Source organism: Bombina bombina, chromosome 5, assembly GCF_027579735.1.
Source record: "Bombina bombina isolate aBomBom1 chromosome 5, aBomBom1.pri, whole genome shotgun sequence".
Lineage (NCBI taxonomy): Eukaryota > Metazoa > Chordata > Amphibia > Anura > Bombinatoridae > Bombina > Bombina bombina.
This window is the reverse complement of record NC_069503.1, coordinates 289,620,914-289,648,304: the sequence shown is the minus strand read 5'-3', so window position 1 is coordinate 289,648,304 and position 27,391 is coordinate 289,620,914. Positions and strand designations below refer to the sequence as shown.

Below are 27,391 nucleotides of genomic sequence, written 5' to 3'. Positions count from 1 at the left end.
CAAACTCTGCCAGAGAAGTAATAACACGCTCCGGTGCTATTGTAAAATAACAAACTTTTGATTGAAGTTATAAAAACTAAGTATAATCACCATAGTCCTCTCACACCTCCTATCTAGTCTTTGGGTGCAAGAGAATGACTGGAGGTGACGTAGAGGGGAGGAGCTATATAGCAACTCTGCTGGGTGAATCCTCTTGCACTTCCTGTAGGGGAGCAGATAATATCCCAGAAGAAATGATGACCCGTGGACTGATCACACATAACAGAAGAAATTTGAATTTATATATTTGTAATAGTATTTCTAATGCTTTCTTTAAATGCAATTTTCGAATTATGCAATATTCGAAATAGAAACATTCAAATTGATATATTTCTATCTATTATGTATCAATTTACTAAATTCTCTACCACATGAACTATTGAACTTCTGAATAGTATTTGTTAAATCGAAAGTTACATTCAAAATTTCAAATGTGTACATTCAATCTAATTATAAACATTATAATTCGAAAGTTACATTCGAAATCTGTAAATAGCATTCAATTATAGAATTTTTAAGAATATTCGTTTTTAACAACATTCGATTATGTAAATCAAATTCCTACAAAAACATTCGTTCTAACATTCGAATTTGAAAATATACACATTCGTCCATCCCTACTGGTGACTCAAAAAGTGTAAATATAAAAAGTCTGTACACATTTTGTTAATTGAAGTAAATTAAAAAGTTGCTTAAAATTGCTGATCTATCAGAATCATGAAAGTTTAATTTTGATTTGAGTGTCCGTTTAATAGAGCAGTTTCCAGCTTTTAGCTGTATGTGATCTGATTACAGAAGAAATATGTATTTAAAGTGCACATTTTAATATAAAACAGTTATGCATAATAACTTTGCAATATCCTTTTATTATTTAATTGTGCCCCTTTTTTCATCTAATTTAGCTCTGTAAATTGTGGCTGTCTTATTCCCAGACATGGAAAAGTATTCCGTCAACTTATCAATGATTTCCATAATTGGTGTTAACAGACAAGAACTTCAAAGAAATGCACTTTATACTAACTAAATGAACTTGCCTAGCCTTGCTGTCTACAGACTCAAAACTGGATTGGTTCCTTCAAATATGGCAAGTGGTTGGTGAAGTTTGGGTCTTGAAAAATAAATACAACAAGCAAGATGTTAATAATTTGTTTTAAAATATTTAGACTTGGCTGATATGTATTTTTTATAGCAGGACAACATAAATACCTTGTCATTACAAGGTGTTTACTGTCCCTTTAAGCACTGAATTCTAAAATAAATGTTTTAAAATATTTAGCAGTGTAATTTTTGTAGCACAATTTACAAGTTTTTCCAAATCAAGGGCAGTTCGGGGATACACCACGTGAAAAGCCTGGAGTCCATGATCCTCGTCTTCTTTACTGTGTGCAATTTTGAAAAGATATTAATCAATTTGTGCTATGAGCGAACTAATCACTGAGTAGAAAGTTGTATGATCAGGTAAATTGTGCCCTACTTAAAGGGAAATTAGTTTTTTCTTTCATTTTTTCAGATAGGAAATACAACAAATTTAAACAACTTTCCAATTTACTTATGTTATATAATTTGCTTCATTCTCTTGGTAGCCTTTGCTTAAGTAGTAGTAATGAACTACTGGGAGCTAGCTTAATGCTCTGGGTGAGCTAATAAGACGATGCATGTACGTACAGCTAACAATCAGCCGCTCCTGAGTCTACCTAGGTTTACTTTTTAACAAAGTATATCAAGGGAAACAAAGCAAATTAGCTAATAGATGGAAAATGGAAAGTTGTTAAAAATCACATGTTCTATTAGAATCAGCAAAATAAAACGATTTGGGTTTAATGTCCCTTTAAGCCATTATAATGAATGTGTGTGTCACCGTCTGTAACGATCATCTGCTGGTGCTGGCGGGAGGTGTGGGAGGGAATTTAGGCCTTCGGACCAGTAGCAGAAGGGGGAGGGAGTGGGAGGATCCTACACACGGAAAAAAAATAATAAAGGGAGAGGGAGGGATGTGGAGCTACACTACAGCAAAATGCAGGTCCCTAATTAATGATTGCTCGTGGGGAGGATGTGGGGGGACCTCTACACTAAAGAAAAGAAAAAAAAAAAGGTATATAAAAAAGCATTTTATTAGATACTGGCAGACAGCTGCCAGTACCTAATATGGCAGACACTAGTTAGAGAGGGGAGGATTAGAGAGCTATTTGGGAGGGATCATGGAGGTTGTAGGGTAAGGGGGGATCCTAAACTGCAGAAAATAGGAAGAAAAAAATGTCCCTTAAATCTTCATGTTTGCAGACTGTCTGCCAGTACATAAGTAGGTGGTGATCAGTGGGGGGTGAGGGAAGAGAGCTGTTTGGGAGGGATCAGGTAGGGATCAATCTCTACACTAAAGCTAAAATTAACCTTAAAAGCTATCTTATTACCCCTTCACTGCCGGTAATAATAGAAGTGTGGTGCGCAGCTGTAATTACCAAAAACCAATGGCAAGGCCATGCATGTCTGCTGTTTCTAAACAAAAGGGATCTCAGAGAAGCTTTTACAACCATTTGTGTCATTATTGCACAAGCGGTATTTAAATAATTATAGTAAGAAACCCAAAGTTTGTTAAAAAAGTTAACTATTTTTTTTATATGATCGTTTTTGGCAGTGAAATGGTAGCATGAAATATACCAAAATGGGCCTATATCAATAACATGGGTTGTCTACAATAACACAAAAAGGGGATCAGTAAAAGCATGAGGAATTAATAATGCTTAAATAAGGCAATTTTATTTTCTATAAAAATCTAAAAGGGATATTGTAGGTTTAGTTCAATGTCCCTTTAAGTAGTACTATACACCATTAATTTATAAGTTTTAAGAATGGATCCACCTTTTTGGAGTACCCCAGACTGCTAAACTGTCAGGGTATCAACGATGCACATTTTGTTAGCAAAATACTTGAACAATAAAAGAGCATTACAGGCATGAGGCTGACTCTCTTGTTTTTGTATTGCTCAGATACTTGTTAACTGTGATTTGCTGATGGCTATCACATGATATAGGGGCAGGAAAAAGGAAGGACAATTTGACATTTGTCAGGAAAAAAAATATACTACAGGTAAAAATTCCTAAACCCAGAATTCCAAAATTCTTATTTTGGAAGTTGTTAATTAATGTGTTTAAAACATATTATTATTTTTTTTGTAAATTACTAGTTTTCCCTGCATGTAAGTCACTCTGCCTGTGTCTTTGTTGTTTTTTTGTGTGTTCTAAATTGCAAATAATAGTTTATATTTATGTAAAACAACAAATATTACCTCTCTCATTACAACAATTTTCCATTTTACTTGTATCATCAAATTTGCTTATTCTCTTGGTATTCATTATTCAATGTTAAACCTAAAGAGACTCATATGCCAATTTCTAAGCCAGTGAAGGCCACCTCATATATCAGTGCATTTTGATAGTTTTTCATAGCTAGACAGTGCTAGTTCACCTGTGACAAGCATAGGTAGGGTCAGGAGCAGCATTGCGCTACTAAGTAAAAGATGGTGATTGGTGTATGGTAATATAATGTGAGCTTCAATACTCAATATTCTGTTTGATAGCTGCTCCATCACCAGGCCTAGTTTAACATTGAGCTATGCTTGTGCCTCAATGATGAGATGAGCTGGCTAGAGCCAGTTTGCTGCAATGGAGATATGGGTGGAAACAGATTGTTGGCAGTTCCAGTGTAAGAGATGACTGCATAATTGGAGATCTTTTCATTACCTGATGGCATAGTTGACCAGTTGCGGAAGGTGCCCTCATTTCTAATGGATGTCAGACATGACCCAGATCCCCAATGCTTCAGTTTCTTGGTGTAAGTCACTAATTACAATGCCAGTTAGTTACATTGAGACCCTTTAACTTGGAGGCAAGATGGAGAAGCACTTGAGTTCATCAGATGTTTATGAGACTCAGTTTGAGAAGATGGTTCTGTTTATGGTTCAGATAATGCTGTTGAGATGGTGGTTTCTCACTGGTCAAGCCCTGGCCTCCCAGAATTTTTCCCTGATGGATCACTGGCATGGAGTATGTGGGTAGGCAAAGAGACACCAATGTATATTTGAGCAAAAACATTCACAATGTGCACACTTTCGAACAACAAACAAGCCAGGTATAGACACATATTCTATACATAATTAGGCATTAATGGTAATAGTTATCCAGGTAATCCTGCTGGAAGGTTTTGAAAACATTTTGTATTAGGTGTTTATCCGAGGTGTGTACTGTTGCATATAAATAACTTAGAAAATAATGACTGAGGCCAAGAAGAAAAAGACAAAGTAATGCAATGCAACACAGCATCTAAAGTATCATTCAAATGGTAACTGAAAATTAAATAGAGTAGCATATCTACTTAGTACTCTTCATGAATAGTTAGTGCCTGTTTGATTTACAGATGATTTCAGATTTTTGTCTCCTGCCAAGCAAATTAGGGAAGCTTGTTTGATGTTTTATCTATCTAAAAAGGAACATTTAAGGAATCTGTTAAATGGACACTAAAATCAAAGTTAAGTTTTAAGAGACTTTCCAGCTAGCTTCCATTATCAAATTGGCCACAGTCTTTTTCCTTGTACACTTTCTGAGACATCAGTTACTACTAAGCATTTGCAAAAGTTCACAGTGTATACGCATATGAAGTTGTAATTGGTTGATGGCTGTCACATGATAATGGGGGCTGCCATACTGAAGTAAATTTTGAAATTTGTCATAAAAAACTACTGCTCATTTAAAATTCAGAGTAAGTGCTATTACATTGCCTTTTTTAGTATACGCTTGTTGATTATGCAATTATATTGTACTTAATAATCCTTTAAGGTCCTTTTGCAATTTTACAGCTTTTCAATAGGCAAGTCCTTGAGAATAAAAATCCCTGGGTCTATATCTCTATTATATGCCGTTAGCATGAAATATACACATAAATCAATGTGTAGAGAATAAAGTCAGCCATTAACACTGCACCTTATATGATACATAAATCTGATTAAGATGGTATCCAATATATATACCTACTGCTGCGGTAAATAGAATACATCTATTAATTAAATATAACAAAGGAAACACCCCATGAATCCGCAGGGTATAACTAAATTATATCAATTAAAGAGCTTTGGCAGGTTTACCCTATCAAGTGCTGGATTACAAGTAAAGCACAATTTTAACATGCGCCCCTGAAATAGGCAATTTTGCCCATTTACAGGCACACGTTAAATAACCAGCTATTACAAGTGGCTGATTAATGCTACCGCACACTCAAGGTAGCACTTTGCACTCAAATTCATTAACCAGAGCTCAGATCTCTGGTTAATGAAAAAAATATCCCCCAAATGCCCCCAACATAAAGTGTATTAGTTCCTTTATAAATATATATATATATATATATATATATATATATATATATATATATATATACATACACACACAGTATATATGCACAAAACTGTTATAAGGGGTTAAAGTGAAGGGATATTGGGTGTTAGAAAAAAAAACGGCACTGAAAGTGCCTATACATAGCAATGGGGACTGTGTTTTAAACTGTTAATATATATGTATATGCTTATATACACATATAAACACATCAACATATATTTATATATTCATATACGCATATATATTTTAAATATGCTGCCAAAGACTGCACAAATTACCCCTGAGCCGCGCTAGGTTCTGTGCCGTGTTTATCGGCATCAGAAAGAGGCTCCAATTGGAGCCTATGCAAGCGTGCTTTCATAAGCGCAAAGCTTCCATGCAATGTGAAGACGCGTTCGCATTGCGCTTTACTTGTAATACCAGCGCTCATTTGCATGCATCGGTATTACTAAGTGAAGCACAATTTTGCGTTCCACTTGTAATCTGGCCTCAAATGTGCTATTATATAGCAAGCCTGTTTAGGCATTCAAGTGATTGTGTCCTCAATAACTAACAGTGTATACCATATCATAATAGATAGGAAGAGGCTATTTGATCAATACAACTCCTTGTTTTTGCCTTTAGTAAAAATCTTTTGAATTCCAAAATGTTAAGTTAGATGCCTGTTTTCAGATATTGTGCAAAAGGGGCATAGCATCTATAGGGCAGCCTTTTACATTAAAAAGTTGAATAAAATTGCATGTTCTATCTGAATCATGAAATTATTTTTGGGGTTTCATTTCCCTTTAAAGTATATTTCATCCTTTGTAATAAACAAAATGCAATATAGAACATGGCTATAGTTACAAGTATAAACTGTGCTACAGGAATGGTTAGAAAGTTATGGCCAAAACTAAAACAATATAAATATTGTCAAAAAATGAGAAAAGTTGTATCTAATTTGGGAGCCTTTTTTAACACACACACAAAATATATAAATTTTAGCTTTCAGGTACATGGCATGAATTTGTAGTGTTCCCAATAGGTTTCTTGGTAGCCTGGAGGAAAGCCAGAGTCAGCATTAGGTTAGGAGGTGATTTTATTTTTATGTTATTTTTAATCCTTTATTATGTTTCTTGTGTTCTGTTTTTTTTTTTTTTTTTAATTAATTCTGTTTGTTAAATATCCTTAAAAAAACTTTAAAATAGTGTCCTTTACATTTAGGTCTAACAGCAATGTGTATTCTAGATTAATTGAGAGAATACAATGCTGGATTCAAGCTTTGCAACCTCTATAGAAAACAATTGCAAAGTGGGTAATTAAATACAAGATAATGAAAGAAGAGCTGTGAATCACGTTGCAACAGAACATTCATCGCTTTCTCATAGATTCCTTATTCTTTACTCACATTCATACAGCATTTGTAGGGCATAACAAGTCTTTTGGGTAGTTTCCTTTTGTTAAAGGGATAGAATGATCAGAATTGAAATTTGAACTGGTGAATTTTTGCAATATAATTCAATAAGTAGAAATGCGTCTGAGCTTGAATACTAGTGCACTGGCCCTCACAGCATACGTGCGTATGCAGATAAAAAACAGTATTAACTTTTATTAGAAGCATTTTTGCTAATTAAAGTATTTTGCAAAAATGCTTCTATTTAAAATTGAAATGCCCCGTGCACATTTCAATTTTGATCATTCTATCCCTTTAATGTTGAGAAAAAAAGGGACAGTATACTATAAAATTGTTTCCCTTAATGTGGTTCCAATTACTTTTTTTACCAGCTGCAGAGAATAAAATGTATTAGATTTGCTCTTTTAAGGTTTTTTTTTTGTATATGAATTAGCTGATTTTGTGTTTTGAAGCCACAACCTAATAAAATGGGTTGAGCTTGTAGGTATAATCACATCTTATTACTTTATCACATTGTGTACATATACCTGCTTCTTTATCTTATATCTGTCCATAAACCAATCACCAATACTTGGAGAAAACAATGGAAAATTAACATTTTATCACCTTATCTCTTCTATAACCCACTGTGAAACTTTCAGGATGGGTGGGGATACCACAGGCTAAATAAACTATTTCAAATGCCAATATAAGGGTAATGGAAAAACTTGTAAACAATTTAATACACTTCAGCAGGTAAAGTGGATTATTTGGAACAAATTAAAGGGGAGAACATTTTTGAGTAAACTGTCCCATTAAGTGCGTTTAAAAAAACAAAACAAAAAAAAATATGATAGCAGGTAAATGAGGTCAAATCAGCGCCGTTAATTGAGGACTTAATCACAAGATGAATGTAACCAAATAGAAACAACAGAAGTTTGGGTAAATCTAACCCCTAACACTGGGTACTCACTTTAGATTGACTCAATCCATATGAGGTAAGTAGCTGCTATTCAAGGATAGCAGCTACTCCCTTAGCATATCTGTATTGAGATGTATGATTATCCCATGATGCAGAGAGAACAGTCTGATATCCATGTATCTCCTGTAGTATGGTAAAGTCACTTCCAAGGGGTTTTCACCCAGACCAGTAATCCGAATATGTCGATATAACTGTAAAACACTATGAACAGCCGGTGTTTTATCTCAGGAGACAAATAACATAATTTATGTAAGAACTTACCTGATAAATTCATTTCTTTCATATTAGCAAGAGTCCATGAGCTAGTGACGTATGGGATATACATTCCTACCAGGAGGGGCAAAGTTTCCCAAACCTCAAAATGCCTATAAATACACCCCTCACCACACCCACAATTCAGTTTAACGAATAGCCAAGAAGTGGGGTGATAAAAAAGTGCGAAAGCATATAAAATAAGGAATTGGAATAATTGTGCTTTATACAAAATCATAACCACCACAAAAAAAGGGCGGGCCTCATGGACTCTTGCTAATATGAAAGAAATGAATTTATCAGGTAAGTTCTTACATAAATTATGTTTTCTTTCATGTAATTAGCAAGAGTCCATGAGCTAGTGACGTATGGGATAATGATTACCCAAGATGTGGATCTTTCCACACAAGAGTCACTAGAGAGGGAGGGATAAAATAAAGACAGCCAATTCCTGCTGAAAATAATCCACACCCAAAATAAAGTTTAATGAAAAACATAAGCAGAAGATTCAAACTGAAACCGCTGCCTGAAGTACTTTTCTACCAAAAACTGCTTCAGAAGAAGAAAATACATCAAAATGGTAGAATTTAGTAAAAGTATGCAAAGAGGACCAAGTTGCTGCTTTGCAAATCTGATCAACCGAAGCTTCATTCCTAAACGCCCAGGAAGTAGAAACTGACCTAGTAGAATGAGCTGTAATCCTCTGAGGCGGAGTTTTACCCGACTCAACATAGGCAAGATGAATTAAAGATTTCAACCAAGATGCCAAAGAAATGGCAGAAGCTTTCTGGCCTTTTCTAGAACCGGAAAAGATAACAAATAGACTAGAAGTCTTTCGGAAAGATTTAGTAGCTTCAACATAATATTTCAAAGCTCTAACAACATCCAAAGAATGCAACGATTTCTCCTTAGAATTCTTAGGATTAGGACATAATGAAGGAACCACAATTTCTCTACTAATGTTGTTGGAATTCACAACTTTAGGTAAAAATTCAAAAGAAGTTCGCAACACCGCCTTATCCTGATGAAAAATCAGAAAAGGAGACTCACAAGAAAGAGCAGATAATTCAGAAACTCTTCTGGCAGAAGAGATGGCCAAAAGGAACAAAACTTTCCAAGAAAGTAATTTAATGTCCAATGAATGCATAGGTTCAAATGGAGGAGCTTGAAGAGCCCCCAGAACCAAATTCAAACTCCAAGGAAATTGACTTAATGACAGGCTTTATACGAACCAAAGCTTGTACAAAACAATGAATATCAGGAAGAATAGCAATCTTTCTGTGAAAAAGAACAGAAAGAGCAGAGATTTGTCCTTTCAAGGAACTTGCGGACAAACCCTTATCTAAACCATCCTGAAGAAACTGTAATATTCTCGGTATTCTAAAAGAATGCCAAGAAAAATGATGAGAAAGACACCAAGAAATATAAGTCTTCCAGACTCTATAATATATCTCTCTAGATACAGATTTAGGAGCCTGTAACATAGTATTAATCACAGAGTCAGAGAAACCTCTTTGACCAAGAATCAAGCGTTCAATCTCCATACCTTTAAATTTAAGGATTTCAGATCCTGATGGAAAAAAGGACCTTGAGACAGAAGGTCTGGTCTTAACGGAAGAGTCCACGGTTGGCAAGAGGCCATCCGGACAAGATCCGCATACCAAAACCTGTGAGGCCATGCCGGAGCTACCAGCAGAACAAACGAGCATTCCTTCAGAATCTTGGAGATTACTCTTGGAAGAAGAACTAGAGGCGGAAAGATATAGGCAGGATGATACTTCCAAGGAAGTGATAATGCATCCACTGCCTCCGCCTGAGGATCCCGGGATCTGGACAGATACCTGGGAAGTTTCTTGTTTAGATGAGACGCCATCAGATCTATTTCTGGAAGTTCCCACATTTGAACAATCTGAAGAAATACCTCTGGGTGAAGAGACCATTCGCCCGGATGCAACGTTTGGCGACTGAGATAATCCGCTTCCCAATTGTCTATACCTGGGATATGAACCGCAGAGATTAGACAGGAGCTGGATTCCGCCCAAACCAAAATTCGAGATACTTCTTTCATAGCCAGAGGACTGTGAGTCCCTCCTTGATGATTGATGTATGCCACAGATGTGACATTGTCTGTCTGAAAACAAATGAACGATTCTCTCTTCAGAAGAGGCCAAAACTGAAGAGCTCTGAAAATTGCACGGAGTTCCAAAATATTGATCGGTAATCTCACCTCCTGAGATTCCCAAACTCCTTGTGCCGTCAGAGATCCCCACACAGCTCCCCAACCTGTGAGACTTGCATCTGTTGAAATTACAGTCCAGGTCGGAAGCACAAAAGAAGCCCCCTGAATTAAACGATGGTGATCTGTCCACCACGTTAGAGAGTGTCGAACAATCGGTTTTAAAGATATTAATTGAGATATCTTTGTGTAATCCTTGCACCATTGATTCAGCATACAGAGCTGAAGAGGTCGCATGTGAAAATGAGCAAAGGGGATCGCGTCCGATGCAGCAGTCATAAGACCTAGAATTTCCATGCATAAGGCTACCGAAGGGAATGATTGTGACTGAAGGTTTCGACAAGCTGCAATCAATTTTAGACGTCTCTTGTCTGTTAAAGACAGAGTCATGGACACTGAATCTATCTGGAAACCCAGAAAGGTTACCCTTGTCTGAGGAATCAAAGAACTTTTTGGTAAATTGATCCTCCAACCATGATCTTGAAGAAACAACACAAGTCGATTCGTATGAGATTCTGCTAAATGTAAAGACTGAGCAAGTACCAAGATATTGTCCAAATAAGGAAATACCACAATACCCTGTTCTCTGATTACAGACAGAAGGGCACCGAGAACCTTTGAAAAAATTCTTGGAGCTGTAGCTAGGCCAAACGGTAGAGCCACAAACTGGTAATGCTTGTCCAGAAAAGAGAATCTCAGGAACTGATAATGATCTGGATGAATCGGAATATGCAGATATGCATCCTGTAAATCTATTGTGGACAGAAAAAATGAATAATTTAAATGCATAATCCCAAATATGAAACTGACTGTCTGAAAAATAAGGAAAGTTGAAAATTCTGAGTCAAGGCAAATAAATGTTTGAATACATATATTTAGAACTTTATAAACAAAGTGCCCAACCATAGCTTAGAGTGTCACAGAAAATAAGATTTACTTACCCCAGGACACTCATCTACATGTTTGTAGAAAGCCAAACCAGTACTGAAACGAGAATCAGCAGAGGTAATGGTATATATAAGAGTATATCGTCGATCTGAAAAGGGAGGTAAGAGATGAATCTCTACGACCGATAACAGAGAACCTATGAAATAGACCCCGTAGAAGGAGATCACTGCATTCAAATAGGCAATACTCTCCTCACATCCCTCTGACATTCACTGCACGCTGAGAGGAAAACCGGGCTCCAACTTGCTGCGGAGCGCATATCAACGTAGAATCTAGCACAAACTTACTTCACCACCTCCATCGGAGGCAAAGTTTGTAAAACTGAATTGTGGGTGTGGTGAGGGGTGTATTTATAGGCATTCTGAGGTTTGGGAAACTTTGCCCCTCCTGGTAGGAATGTATATCCCATACGTCACTAGCTCATGGACTCTTGCTAATTATATGCAAGAAAATGCACATATGGGACTCTGCAGTTGATGTCTTATAATATGGCCATGTTATACATATTTGGATTACTGGTTTGGGTGAAAACCCCTTGGAAGTGACTTTACCATACTACAGGAGATACACGGATATCAGACTGCTCTCTGTGCATCATGGGATCATCAAACATCTCAATACAGCTGAGTATAACTTTTTACACAAAACTTACTCTGCTGAGCTGAGGAAATTGTAAGGTAAAATATCTTCTTTTTTTTACATATATATGCTCAGGTGATATTTTCCTGTCAGCTTTTTACAGTTATACTGCATAAGCTTCAGGTGATTTAGCATATGAGTATATTGTCCCTTTAATTGAAAGCTAAACCTAGGAGGTTCATATGCTAATTTCTTAGACCTTGAAAGTCGCCTCTAATCTAACAAATTTTCACCACTAGAGGGCATTAGTTCATGTGTTTCATAAAGATAACATTGAGCTCACGCATGTGAAGTTACCTAGGGAGTGAGCACTGACTGGCTAAAATGCAAGTCAGTCAAAAGAACTGAAATAAGGGAGCAGTTTGCAGAGGCATAGATACAAGGTAATTACAGAGGTAAAATGTGTATTATTATAATAACTGTGTTGGTTATGCAAAACTGGGAAATGGGTAATAAAGGGATTTTTTGTCTTTTTAAACAAAAAATCTGGTGTTGACTGTCCCTTTAGGTGCTCTGCAATAAATGTAACATTCTAATTATTTACATAAATCATTTTAAAGTTATTTTTCCAACAACAGGGGCAAATCTAGATTAGTCTCTGAGAAAAATCGACATCAGTAGATGAACAGCAGGTACCTATGTAAGACCCTATAAATAGAACCATAATTCTTTTACACAAATCACCTTCATAATTAAAAGAAATTATACTAAAATAGTCTTGTGATATAATTACCGTGTGCTCTCAGTAATGCCTCTGCAGTGAATAGCGGGGCTTGGAGCATGTCTGCAGTCTCAACAATCAGCATATCCTTCAAACGTCGCAGGTCTTGTGGTCTTAGTCCTTCATACGGCTTCAGAGTGAGAAAGAGAGACAGAGAGAACAGCAATTACATGTACAATAACCTCTCTGGTATTAGACTGCAGTAATAGTGATGCCTCCAATTCATGGAACATACTATAAACATTTCTTGGAACCCAAATAAGTACTGCTAAAGAGAATCTATCGTTCAAAATATAAATTCATGATAAAATGTTTGTGTTTTGTGAACCTCGATAGGAACTATCTGAGCTATGAAAAAACTGAAAATAAAACAGATTAAAATATATATTCAGAACTAAATCTTTTTCTTTAAGAGAAACAAGGGTTGAACATTATAGATATACATCAAGATCAAGGCACAGATAACTAAAATAAAAATAACTAAGCCACTAATTAACCAGCAGTTCCAGAAATATATCAATCAATATATCCTCAAATCTCAATCTACTGAGGTCCTCTAAGACTGAGAGATGGAGAATCCTACAGCTTGTTTATGAACAATCAACAACTCAAGAAATTAGCTCTGTGAGTGAACGTCTCATGGCCTTTAAGACTCTGATCAGTTACATGATAGTGGATTGCAATGCAAATATTACTTTCAGCAGGACAAAATGTTCATACCCTGTATTTACTAAAACAAACAAAGGAAAAATGTACTTGAAATAATAGTCAAAGTTGTACTCATGCTCCACTTCAGATACATGACTGCCTTACATTAGCAGAGCAGTTGGAGGGTGTGTATATCTGTGTATGTTGTTGATTGTTTCCATAAATATGCACAGCTGCTGAATAGGGCTTAAATGGAGACACACTGCCTTTATATATAGGAGCTGAATGATTTGAGAGTGTTTGAAACACTCAGTGTTCATCTCAGATGAAGACAAAGTGATGTATGTGATGGCTGCTGCATGTATCTCATACGCCCAGAAAAACTGATGGATATAAATGAAACAGAGGACAACTTGTAGTTGCAAGAAAAAAATAATCTTACAAACTTGCTTAATTTACCACTAAATAATGATGTTCATGACTGTTGTCACTTTTGCAACAACTTTTGGTTCTTATACAATTTTGGCACTGGTTTCTGGATTTGCTGGACACATGGTATGGGCAGGTTTGAGATTTTTTTTTGAGGCTGTTCCTAACCACAGGGAAACACCTATTTCCTTACTCTATGGTGGCTGAGTGGTTTAAGAAAGCTCTGACAAACACACATGGCAGCAAACTTGGGTGACTGGAAGTGCTAATATTTACCAACACTGTTACTTCAGCCAAGATAGCCACCAATTGCCTAGCAGATTATCAAAACACTGAATATAGATTAAAGCAGCAGTGGTTACAGTAATTGGAGTGCACACCAGCTTGAGACTATGGTGCAAGTCTTGAGGCTGTTGATTTGCCGGAGCATCTACTGACATCATCTTAAATACAGCTTGAGCTGAGAGGCTGCTGAAGTTATAGTGATGAAGTATTGAATGCTGGAGATTAACAGTAACTATAAAATATAGCTGAGACTCGGTTAAAACAATTACTCTCTACAATAATTGTGCTATCCCTTAAGAGAAAAATGTTCAGCTGTGACTTAAAATACAATCCATGGCATCATTGCTTTGCAATTTAATTTTTTCTAGAGCGCTCTTTATAAATTATTCATGTTTAAAATAGTCTGCTGCTTTGTTTACAATGCCTGAAAAAGGTTTCTAAAATAAGTCATCTTCAAATGTCAGTTAATGTAATGACAGCAGGACCTATACAACGAAACGTATTAAAGACATTTTAAACAATTTACATACAGCAGACAATGCTGAGCATCTAGAGAGAGGTATGATGGGACAGAGACAATTTTCCACTATACTCAATTTCATTTTGCAAATTAAATTAAAGAATGAAGTCTGTTTAACTAATTGAGCAGCAGTAAAGCACTGAAAGCACAAACAAATGCAAAAATGACATGCTCTAATTTGTTAGGGCACGTCATTGTTGTATTACTGATCCTAGCTATTTATGTGTTTAACTCCTACAAAAACACACAGTCCTTCAAGTGCAAGCACTGCAGCTCTGAAGCAGGAAACCACCAGTGATTTGTAGCTATGTGTGACTGCCTCTCCTGTTTACTAGTCGTATATGCTTGCAGTTCCAAAGTGGAACTTTACCTATGTGTTTACTCATTTTGCAAGGGTTAAACGCTAATTAGGAATGCAATAACAGATTTTACAGAATTAGTTCATTACAATGTTAGTAATAGCTGCAGTCTGGAAAACACAAGCCAGAGCCTTAAACTAAATTAAATAGTTATATTCTATAACAAAAGCCAAAGCTGAATAGTTCTATGAGTAAAGAGCATTTCTTATTTCCCCACATTATTCCTTTCAGTTATTTTTTTTAAGCACAATTCCCTACTTTGCAACCTGACTAGGATATCTGAAAGCAAACATCTATGAAAAGCCTTCAAATTCGTTTAACCTGCCTTTGTGGCTCAAGTTTTTTATGTATACAGCTTTAAAACTCTCCCAACTTAAATGCAGAGATTCTACTTAATTGGTACTGTCGGCCAATCAGCCTTCTCTATTTAAACATGTCGACTATTCCTTAATTTTTTTTGCCTGAGTGCCTCAAGACTAAATTATCAGCCAGACAAGGGCCACAGATACCTCACATAAGCCGCACTCCTGCTGACAGCACAACATTTACTCATTATCTTTCACTACTCATCCCAGTTCAAATTCTACTTGGCCAGGATGAGTGGAAATGTTGAGGCCTGTATAATAATATATATATATCATAGCTGAATAGACAACATCCAGCAAATAGCACCAAAGAATAGTTTGCTAATAAATAATCTTGGATAATTTTATCCAAGACACTAAACAAGGACGTCTGAATACCAGCTGCTACCTTTAAGTTGCTATAAAATGTTGCTTCTCATCTTAAAGGGACACTGAACCCAAAAAATGTATTTTGTTATTCTGATAGAGCATGCAATTTTAAGCAACTTTCTAATTTACTCATATTATCAATGTTTATTCGTTCTCTTGCTATCTCTATATAAAAAAGAAGGCATCTAAGCTTTTCTCTTGGTTCAGTACTCTGGACAGCAGTTTTTGATTGGTGGATGAATTTATCCACCAATCAGCAAGGACAACCTAGGTTGTTCACCAAAAATGGGCCGACATCTAAACTTGCATTCTTGCATTTCAAATAAAGATACCAAGAGAATAAAGAACATTTGATTATAGGAGTAAATTAGAAAGTTGCTTAAAATGTCATGCTCTATCTGAATCACAAAAGAAAAAATTTGGGTTCAGTGTCCCTTTAAGAGTTAAATTCACTAGGGAGCACTATTGTACAGACTCTATACATTTAGTTCCAGTTTAACAAGATAACAGAACAGGAACATACGTTATACAAGTTCCCGCATGCGAAAAAATGAAGCTTACTGTACCTCTCTTTTGTCTAATGCAGCATATTCTGCTTCAATATCATCTGCCTCTGGGTCACGAGAGAAAACCATCTGAGACTCCAGCTTGAGCGCAAGTTCCTTGTGGCGCTGCTTCTCTGCACAATCACATGGGGTGTCCTTATTTTCATTTTCAGCAAACAAATCGCTTCCACTTCTCACCAATAGCTGAAAGGGAAAAAAAATGCACATTGTATAACTTCACCATAATATTTTACTTGCGGACTGCTAAACAAACAGTAATAATCTTCTGTTACTAATGCTAATGACATATGTGGTACATTTTTGTTCCATGTAGAGGCCCCAGTGTAGCACAACAGAATACTAAGTTCCTACTAGAAAACAGGCTGTGAAACTCTGCCCCGTGTTGTTAATGGCATTGCCTTCCCCTGGTACACAGCAGTGATTCCCAGCTAAATGGCATTGCCCAAGGACTGCAGATTGCAGTGCAAAAATCACAAGCTCTCATTTTTAGAGCACATAATTTAAGCACTATTGACCCTGCATCAATAACTGATGGACCTCCGCAAAAGGGTTTAACACATGGCTAGTACCATAGCTGTTGAGCCAATCAGTGGTAGCAGTCACACAGCTAAGTCATTAATACCATTTATTTCTATAGCCAAATTCTGTAGCACTAATGTCCCTGTAAACCAATAAAGCTTGGAACTTGTCTTTATCAGCCAATTACCAATCTGACACTACAAAGATTTGAACACACATTTCCTTAAGTGTTCCAAAATCATTTTAAAAAGCTTCAACACAGCCTCTATCATACAATTTTTTATTAAACACCCATTTATGAATTCTACATAATTGATTTCACCTGATATGTATGTATATTTTTTGGTTTTCATATTACTGTGCAGAATTTTAGGTTTTAAAATATGAATTATATTTTTAAAATCCCATTTGTTTTAGAACCTAGACATGCAAGATGATAGAAGTCTTTAGGGTGCTTTCTTTTTTAGATTTAGATTGAGTGGGATATTAGTTACTTTGTTACACATATATTCCTTTGTTTCCATGATTTCTAAGTAAGTGTACTTAGTAAGTGTACAGGTTATGTTTGCATAATAGAGTGAGCGATTGTTTAAGAGACATCTAAGGGAGCTTACTATGATGTATATAACCAGATCATGTCTGTATATTAGAGTTTTGAGATGTAGCAGCATAATAATGAATCCCAATTGAGATATTATCTAGATATTATGTGCGGATTATCAAAATCATTCTCATATATACATTATGAGGCATTTACTAGAGCACCCGGTCTTATACTAGTGTAATGATGTATGAGAAACATGCAGATGTGGTATAGCAATGCCTGCATGATGTGAGCGAGATGACAGCAATGTATGAGAGAATACTGCAATCTGGTTTAACCTTGTCAGTTTAGTAACGACGTGTTGAAATGTAGAATACAGATGATTGTTATCTTAATGTGCTATGTATCATCATTAGCCTGTTGGAGGTATAATGATATCCAACTTTTTATCACACTTAATGATATACTTACTTACTTAATTTTTTCAGATGCTTTGTGTTTTATTAGTTGTTTAATGCAACTAAAGTATGTGTGCATGTACATTTTTCTCCTTGACCTGCTATTCTGTACATCTGTATATGTTAACGTGGCATATACTATTATATATATTTTTAATGTTTTATGTTGTAATTTGACTTAGACATTAAAGAGTTAATATGTGATCACATATGGCCATCATAAAAGAAGGTCACACGTGTACTATCCTCAGTCTATGATGAAGCGCCACTAGGGGGCACAAAAACATAATTTATGTAAGAACTTACCTGATAAATTCATTTCTTTCATATTAGCAAGAGTCCATGAGCTAGTGACGTATGGGATATACATTCCTACCAGGAGGGGCAAAGTTTCCCAAACCTTAAAATGCCTATAAATACACCCCTCACCACACCCACAATTCAGTTTAACGAATAGCCAAGAAGTGGGGTGATAAGAAATAAGTGCGAAAGCATATAAAATAAGGAATTGGAATAATTGTGCTTTATACAAAAAAATCAAAACCACCACAAAAAAGGGCGGGCCTCATGGACTCTTGCTAATATGAAAGAAATGAATTTATCAGGTAAGTTCTTACATAAATTATGTTTTCTTTCATGTAATTAGCAAGAGTCCATGAGCTAGTGACGTATGGGATAATGATTACCCAAGATGTGGATCTTTCCACACAAGAGTCACTAGAACGGGAGGGATAAAATAAAGACAGCCAATTCCTGCTGAAAATAATCCACACCCAGAATAAAATTTAATGAAAAAACATAAGCAGAAGATTCAAACTGAAACCACTGCCTGAAGTACGTTTCTACCAAAAACTGCTTCAGAGGAAGAAAACACATCAAAAATGGTAGAATTTAGTAAAAGTATGCAAAGAGGACCAAGTTGCTGTTTTGCAAATCTGATCAACCGAAGCTTCATTCTTAAATGCCCAGGAAGTAGAAACTGACCTAGTAGAATGAGCTGTAATCCTTTGAGGCGGAGTGTTACCCGACTCAACATAGGCATGATGAAATAAAGATTTCAACCAAGATGCCAAAGAAATGGCAGAAGCTTTCTGGTCTTTTCTAGAACCGGAAAAGATGACAAATAGACTAGAAGTCTTTCGGAAAGACTTAGTAGCTTCAACATAATATTAGAAAGCTCTAACAGCATCCAAAGAATGCAATGATTTCTCCTTAGAATTCATAGGATTAGGACATAATGAAGGAACCACAATTTCTCTACTAATGTTGTTAGAATTCACAACCTTAGGTAAAAAAATCAAAAGAAGTTCGCAGCACCGCCTTATCCTGATGCAAAATCAGAAAAGGAGACTCACAAAAAAGAGTAGATAATTCAGAGACTCTTCTGGCAGAAGAGATGGCCAAAAGAAACAAAACTTTCCAAGAAAGTTATATAATGACCAAAGAATGCATGGGTTCAAAAGGAGGAGCTTGAAGAGCCCCCAGAACCAAATTCAAACTCCAAGGAGGAGAAATTGACTTAATGACAAGTTTTATACGAACCAAAGGTTGTACAAAACAATGAATATCAGGAAGATTAGCAATCCTTCTGTGAAAAAGAACAGAAAGAGCAGAGATTTGTCTTACAAGAAACTTGCGGACAAACCTTTATCTAAACCATCCTAAAGAAATATAAGTCTTCCAGACTCTATAATATATCTCTCTAGATACAGATTTACGAGCCTGTCACATAGTATCAATCACAGAGTCAGAGAAACCTCTTTGACCAAGAATCAAGCGTTCAAACTCCACACCTTAAAACTAAGGTTTTGAGATCCTGATGGAAAAAAGAACCTTGAGACAGAAAGACTGGTCTTAACGGAAGAGTCCACAGCCGGCAAGAGGCCATCCGGACAAGATCCGCATACCAAAACCTGTGAGGCCATGCTGGAGCTACCAGCAGGACAAACGAGCATTCCTTTAGAATATTGGAGAATACCCTTGGAAGAAGAACTAGAGGCGGAAAGATATAGGCAGGATGACACTTGTAAATGCATCCACTGCCTCCGCCCGAGGATCCCGGGATCCGGACAGATACCAGGGAAGTTTCTTGTTTAGATGAGAAGCCATCAGATCTATTTCTGGGAGTTCCCACATTTGAACAATCTGAGGAAATACCTCTGGGTGAAGACCATTCGCCCAGGTGCAACGTTTGGCGACTGAGATAATCCGCTTTCCAATTGTCCATACCTGGGATATGAACCGCAGAGATTAGACAGGAGCTGGATTCCGCCCAAACCAAAATTCAAGATACTTCTTTCATAGCCAGAGGACTGTGAGTCCCTCCTTGATGATTGATGTATGCCACAGTTGTGACATTGTCTATCTGAAAACAAATGAACAACTCTCTCTTCAGAAGAGGCCAAGACTGAAGAGCTCTGAAAATTGCACGGAGTTCCAAAATATTGATCGGAAATCTCACCTCCTGAGATTCCCAAACCCCTTGTGCCGTCAGATACCCCCACACAGCTCCCCAACCTGTAAGACTTGCATCTGTTGAGATTATAGTCCAGGTCGGAAGAACAAGAAGCCCCCTGAACTAAACGATGGTGATCTGTCCACCATGTCAGAGAGTGTCGTATAATCGGTTTAAAGATATTAATTGAGATATCTTTGAGTAATCCCTGCACCATTGGTTCAGCATACAGAGCTGAAGAGGTCGCATATGAAAATGAGCAAAGGAGATCGCATCTGATGCGGCAGTCCTAAGACCTAAAATTTCCATGCATAAGGCTACCAAAGGGAATGATTGTGACTGAAGGTTTTGACAAGCTGATATCAATGTTAAACTTCTCTTGTCTGACAAGGACAGAGTCATAGACACTGAATCTATCTAGAAACCTAAAAAGGTTACCCTTGTCTGAGGAATCAATGAACTGATTGGTAAATTGATCCTCCAACCATGAACTTGAAGAAACAACACAAGTCGATTCGTATGAGATTCTTCGAAAATGAGAAGACTGAGCAAGTACCCAGATATCGTCCAATAAGGAAATACCAAAACCCTGTTCTCTGATTACAGAAAGAAGGGCACCGAGAACCAAAAAAATTCTTGGAACTGAGGCTAGGCCAAACGGTAGAGCCACAAAACTGGTAATGCTTGTCTAAAAAGAGAATCTCAGACACTAAAAGTGATCTGGATGAATCGGAATATGCAGATACACATCCTGTAAATCTATTGTAGACATATAATGCCCTTGCTAAACAAAAGGCAGGATAGTCCTACAGTAACCATCTTGAATGTTGGTATCCTTACATAACGATTCAATATTGATAGATCCGGAACTGGTCTGAAGGAATTGACCTTCTTTGGTACAATGAAGAGATAAAATAAAACCCCAGCCCCTGTTCCAGAACTGGAACTGGCATAATTACTCCAGCCAACTCTAGATCTGAAACACATTTCAGAAATGCTGAGCCTTTGCTGTGTTAACTGGGACACGGGAAAGAAAAAAATCTCTTAGCAGGAGGCCTTAACTGAAGCCAATTCTGTACCTTTCTGAAACAATGTTCTGAAACCAGAGATTGAGAACGGAATTGATCCAAATATCTTTGAAGAAAACATAATCTGCCCCATACCAGCTGAGCTGGAATAAGGTCCGCACCTTCATGGGTACTTAGGAGCTGGCTATAGGTTTTCTATAAGGCTTGGATATATTCCAAACTGAAAATAGTTTCCAAACTGATACCTTTCCTGAGGATGAAGGATCAGGCTTTTGTTCCTTATTATGAGGAAAGGAACGAAAATGATTATTAGACCTAAATTTACCTTAGATTTTTTATCCTTTGGTAAAAAAGTTCCCTTCCTTCCAGAAACAGTTGAGATAATAATTTATTACCCTGGAAAGAAAGGGAAAGCAAAGGTGACTTAGAAGACATATCAGCATTCCAAGTTTAATCCATAAAGCTTTTCTAGCTAAAATAGCTAGAGACATATACCTGACATCAACTCTAATGATATCAAAAGATGGTATCACCAACAAAATTATTAGCATGTTATAGAATAATAATAATGCTATAAAATTATGATCTGTTACTTGTTGCGCTAAAGCTTCTAACCAAAAAGTTGAGGCTGCAGCAACATCCGCTAAAAATTTAGCAGGTCTAAGAAGATTACCTGAACATAAGTAAGCTTTTCTTAGAAAGGATTCAATTTTCCTATCTAAAGGATCCTTAAATGAAGTACTATCTGCCGTAGGAATAGTAGCACATTTAGCAGGAGTAGAGACAGCCCCATAACCTTAGGGATTTTGTCCCCAAAAAAACTCTAATCTGTCAGATGGCACAGGATATAATTGCTTAAACGTTTGGAAGGAGTAAAAGAATTACCCAAATTATTCCATTCCCTGGAAATTACTTCAGAAATAGCATCAGGGAGATTAAACACTTCTGGAATAACTACAGGAGATTTAAAAACCTTATTTAAACGTTTAGATTTAGTATCAAGAGGACCAGAATCCTCTATTTCTAATGCAATTAATACTTCTTTAAATAAAGAACGAATAAATTCCATCTTGAACAAATACAAAGATTTATCAGCATCAACCTCTGAGACAGAAACCTCTGAACCAGAAGAACCATTATCAGTATCAGAATGATGATGTTCATTTAAAAATTCATCTGAAAAAGAGAAGTTTTAAAAGACTTTTATGTAAACTAGAAGGAGAAATAACAGACATAGCCTTCTTAATGGATTTAAAAAAATAAAATCTCTTATGTTTATCAGGAACACTCTGAAAATTAGATGTTGACGGAACAGCAACAGGTAATGTAACAGTACTAAAGGAAATTTTATCTGCATTAATAAGTTTGTCATGACATGCAATACAAACAACAGCTGGAGAAACAGACACCAAAAATTATAGCAGATACACTTAGCTTGGTAGCTCCAGCACTAGACAGCGATTTTCCTGTAGTATCTTCTGACTCAGATGCAACGTGAGACATCTTGCAATATGTAAGAGAGAAAAAAACAACATATAAAGCAAAATTGATCAAATTCCTTAAATGACAGTTTCAGGAATGGGAAAAAATGCCAAAGAACAAGCTTCTAGCAACCAGAAGCAATGAAAAAATAAGACTTAAATAATGTGGAGACAAAAGCGACGCCCTTAGTTTTTAGCGCCAAATAAGACGCCCACATTATTTGGCGCCTAAATGCTTTTGGCGCCAAAAATGACGCCACATCCGGAACGCCGACATTTTTGGCGCAAAATAACGTCAAAAAATGACGCAACTTCCGGCGACACGTATGATGCCGGAAACGGAAAATAATTTTTGCGCCAAAAAAGTCCGCGCCAAGAATGACGCAATAAAATGAAGCATTTTCAGCCCCCGCGAGCCTAACAGCCCACAGGGAAAAAAAGAGTCAAATTTTTGAAGGTAAGAAAAAATGATTAATTCAAATGCATTATCCCAAATATGAAACTGACTGTCTGAAAAATAAGGAAAGTTGAACATTCTGAGTCAAGGCAAATAAATGTTTGAATACATATATTTAGAACTTTATAAACAAAGTGCCCAACCATAGCTTAGAGTGTCACAGAAAATAAGATTTACTTACCCCAGGACACTCATCTACATGTTTGTAGAAAGCCAAACCAGTACTGAAACGAGAATCAGCAGAGGTAATGGTATATATAAGAGTATATCGTCGATCTGAAAAGGGAGGTAAGAGATGAATCTCTACGACCGATAACAGAGAACCTATGAAATAGACCCCGTAGAAGGAGATCACTGCATTCAAATAGGCAATACTCTCCTCACATCCCTCTGACATTCACTGCACGCTGAGAGGAAAACCGGGCTCCAACTTGCTGCGGAGCGCATATCAACGTAGAATCTAGCACAAACTTACTTCACCACCTCCATCGGAGGCAAAGTTTGTAAAACTGAATTGTGGGTGTGGTGAGGGGTGTATTTATAGGCATTTTAAGGTTTGGGAAACTTTGCCCCTCCTGGTAGGAATGTATATCCCATACGTCACTAGCTCATGGACTCTTGCTAATTACATGAAAGAAACGCATCAGACGATGTATCCATGGTTGTACTTTTACCACTTTGTTGAATAAACGTCTCTTCTTTTATCCACACTGCTGTGCTGCTGGACTTTTTAATTCTGAGACTCATATTCTAGTTTCTATTCCCTTGAAGGCCGCCCTTATCTCAGTGCATTTTGACAGTATTTCACAGCTAGACAGCGATAGTTCATGTGTGCCATATTGATAACTTTGTGCTCACTCCTGTGAAGTTATTTATGAACCAACACCGATTGGCTAAAATGCAAGTCTGTCAAAATAAGTACGATAAGGGAGCAGTCTGCAGAGCCTTAGATAATTCTTATAGTAAACATTATCACTTTTACTGTGCAAGCAGCGTATGTAAAAATGTCTCATGCACCCTCGTTCAAACGCTGCAAAAGCTGTATTTGTCAGTGACAAGGAGTGATATCTGACACAATGTATACTTCTGAGCAGGTCCTGTATTTGAATGAAGGTGCACAGCGCATGTGCTCGGTGTATTGTCAAAGCTATTGCTGAATAAGATGTCATTTTTAATAGAAGCATTTTTTGCCAATACATGTGTATTGCAAAAATCTTCTATTCAAAGCTGAAGTGCATTCATCTGCATTTCACTTTACAGTTTTAGGTCTCTTTAACACAGCATTAAATTAAAAAAACATAATGTTTTAATTTTATTCTAGCCGTGAGTTAAAAAGAATTATAAATGATTTTAATAACTATACACAAGATGTTTTAAGAATAAGTGTGTGCATGTGTGTTTCTTTAAAGGGACAGCGTACTCAGGCAAGCAGCAGATATGATTGCATTGTATTTCACCCTTTAAAATGGTTGGGTTCTCTCTCGCTCCCACACCATACTGTGGGGTTGATTTCTTCTGATGCCCATTGCTTACATAGCTCATTCTGTAGCCATTATTGCAGCCTTGAATTTTTTTAGTAGTATAGGTGATGGTTTTAATCGGGAAAGAAGCAGCTATTTCAAACAACAAAAAAAGGTAAAATAGCTATTTGTAAAAATTGAATACACTCCAGCAGGTAAAATGGATCACTGGAATCAGATTAAAGGGGCGGGAGTCATTCTACAGTGTACTGTCCCTTTTAGTTAAATACAAAATAAATAGACTTATCTTTACAAATCCTTTTACACTTTCCTGATGCTGCAATTCATTTTAAATGCTTTTGTTATGGTTCTCTCTGCAGTCTGTGATCTTGTGAAAAATCAGAATCCTTTGCCATGAAGCAGAAACAAATGCTGAAGACAAGGAATGGAAGTGATGTCAACCATATGATCCTGAGATGAAAGAGCTCTGAATAAGTGTGACATCATGTTCATGCTCAGTGCTAAAGACAGGCTTTGTGCTTCCTGGCAAGGAACATCAGAGGCTGCGGTTACAGCTTGTCAATTAGACGCTTTTAAATTCATCTGCAGCATCAATTATATGAAAAAATGTGGACACAGGGTAATAAGTATAACATGGTTATTTAGACATCTTATTTTGTTTTCTATCCTACCCTAATCACATAACAATACATTTATTATTATTGTTAATAATAATAATTAGTATAACACTCCCAAACAGGACTCTGCAAGTAATACTAATAGAATAATAGACTTCTTCCTAATAGTTTGCTATTGGAGCATGCTCCGATCTGAGTTTAAATTTCATTTAAATCCCGTAGCGTTGACGCTTCATTTAGCTGCATAGAACAACCAGAAGTCCAAATTCACATTAAAACATTTTTAGAATGAACAGTTCCTCTACTTCTTCACTTTGTTCATGACATTCACAAAAAGACTGCATTAGGCTGTTCTTTATTAAAGGGCAGAAAGAAGCAATAATAAAATGCTGTACTGTACTAGAGCATTATATTTCTGTACTGTTCCTTAAACAGAACTATATATTTACCCCTGCATAGGGATTAAACACACAGTTAAAATCAGTCCCAGAATAGCAATCACTGTCATATTAAGTTGAAACTAGCAGAAAATGAATTGCTCAGCTGCCATGTCTAAGCTTCAAACCAGTAATGTGTTGCCAATTTCTTTTGTGGGATTTACCAGTACTTATTTTCAAGCAATGGTGCGATAAATAGAGCATCTCATTACTGCTCTCTTATGCCTCTGGTGTTAATAATAAACAATGCAACGTAAACTGTCTTAAGGAAATACATAAAAATAGTCAATGCACTCAAAGACACAGGTGCATCTTCAACCACAAACAACACTTCATTCTCCTAAAGACAGAGCAACAGGCTGTCACAACATTCCTAAAAAACAGAGAATACCTAACCTCATGCCAAGTCATAGTAAAACAGTCACCAAGAACTGCATTCTGCCCCTTCTACCACACTCTACTTAAGCACTGTGACGGACCGCCTGTTACCACAAATGAGTACTTCCGTCAGAACACTTCCCTTGTCCTGGACATCCCTTTATCCAGAGCAATAGCTCCTGGTATCTCCCTTTGACTGCAGTCTAAAGTTATAGAGGTGAACAGAACTGAGACAACACTGAGGGGTCTGAAGACAAAAACAGAATTTATGCTTAACTGATAAATTACTTTCTCCAACGGTGTGTCCGGTCCACGGCGTCATCCTTACTTGTGGGATATTCTCTTCCCCAACAGGAAATGGCAAAGAGTCCCAGCAAAGCTGGTCACATGATCCCTCCTAGGCTCCGCCCACCCCAGTCATTCGACCGACGGACAGGAGGAAATATATATAGGAGAAACCATATGATACCGTGGTGACTGTAGTTAGAGAAAATAATTCATCAGACCTGATTAAAAAACCAGGGCGGGCCGTGGACCGGACACACCGTTGGAGAAAGTAATTTATCAGGTAAGCATAAATTCTGTTTTCTCCAACATTGGTGTGTCCGGTCCACGGCGTCATCCTTACTTGTGGGAACCAATACCAAAGCTTTAGGACACGGATGAAGGGAGGGAGCAAATCAGGTCACCTAAATGGAAGGCACCACGGCTTGCAAAACCTTTCTCCCAAAAATAGCCTCAGAAGAAGCAAAAGTATCAAATTTGTAAAATTTGGCAAAAGTGTGCAGTGAAGACCAAGTCGCTGCTTTACATATCTGGTCAACAGAAGCCTCGTTCTTGAAGGCCCATGTGGAAGCCACAGCCCTAGTGGAGTGAGCTGTGATTCTTTCAGGAGGCTGCCGTCCGGCAGTCTCATAAGCCAATCGGATAATGCTTTTAAGCCAAAAGGAAAGAGAGGTAGAAGTCGCTTTTTGACCTCTCCTTTTACCAGAATAAACAACAAACAAGGAAGATGTTTTTCTGAAATCTTTAGTAGCCTCTAAATAGAATTTTAGAGCACGGACTACGTCCAAATTGTGTAACAAACGTTCCTTCTTTGAAACTGGATTCGGACACAAAGAAGGTACAACTATCTCCTGGTTAATATTTTTGTTGGAAACAACTTTCGGAAGAAAACCAGGCTTAGTACGCAAAACCACCTTATCTGCATGGAACACCAGATAGGGCGGAGAACACTGCAGAGCAGATAACTCTGAAACTCTTCTAGCAGAAGAAATTGCAACCAAAAACAAAACTTTCCAAGATAATAACTTAATATCTACGGAATGTAAGGGTTCAAACGGAACCCCTTGAAGAACTGAAAGAACTAGATTTAGACTCCAGGGAGGAGTCAAAGGTCTGTAAACAGGCTTGATCCTAACCAGA

The 27,391-nt window shown here is 36.9% G+C and overlaps 1 protein-coding gene across 1 annotated transcript in view; it reads right to left on the bottom strand.

Annotated features, from left to right (window-relative positions):
• ANKIB1 (ankyrin repeat and IBR domain containing 1) overlaps positions 1 to 27,391 on the bottom strand; it is a 575,165-nt gene that overhangs the window by 257,056 nt on the left and 290,718 nt on the right. The window contains exons 4-5 of the mRNA XM_053714029.1: positions 16,112 to 16,294; positions 12,583 to 12,700 (exon numbers count right to left, since the gene is read on the bottom strand). Coding sequence (XP_053570004.1) covers positions 12,583 to 12,700; positions 16,112 to 16,294 — 301 coding nt within the window. The remainder of the gene's footprint in view (positions 1 to 12,582; positions 12,701 to 16,111; positions 16,295 to 27,391) is intronic.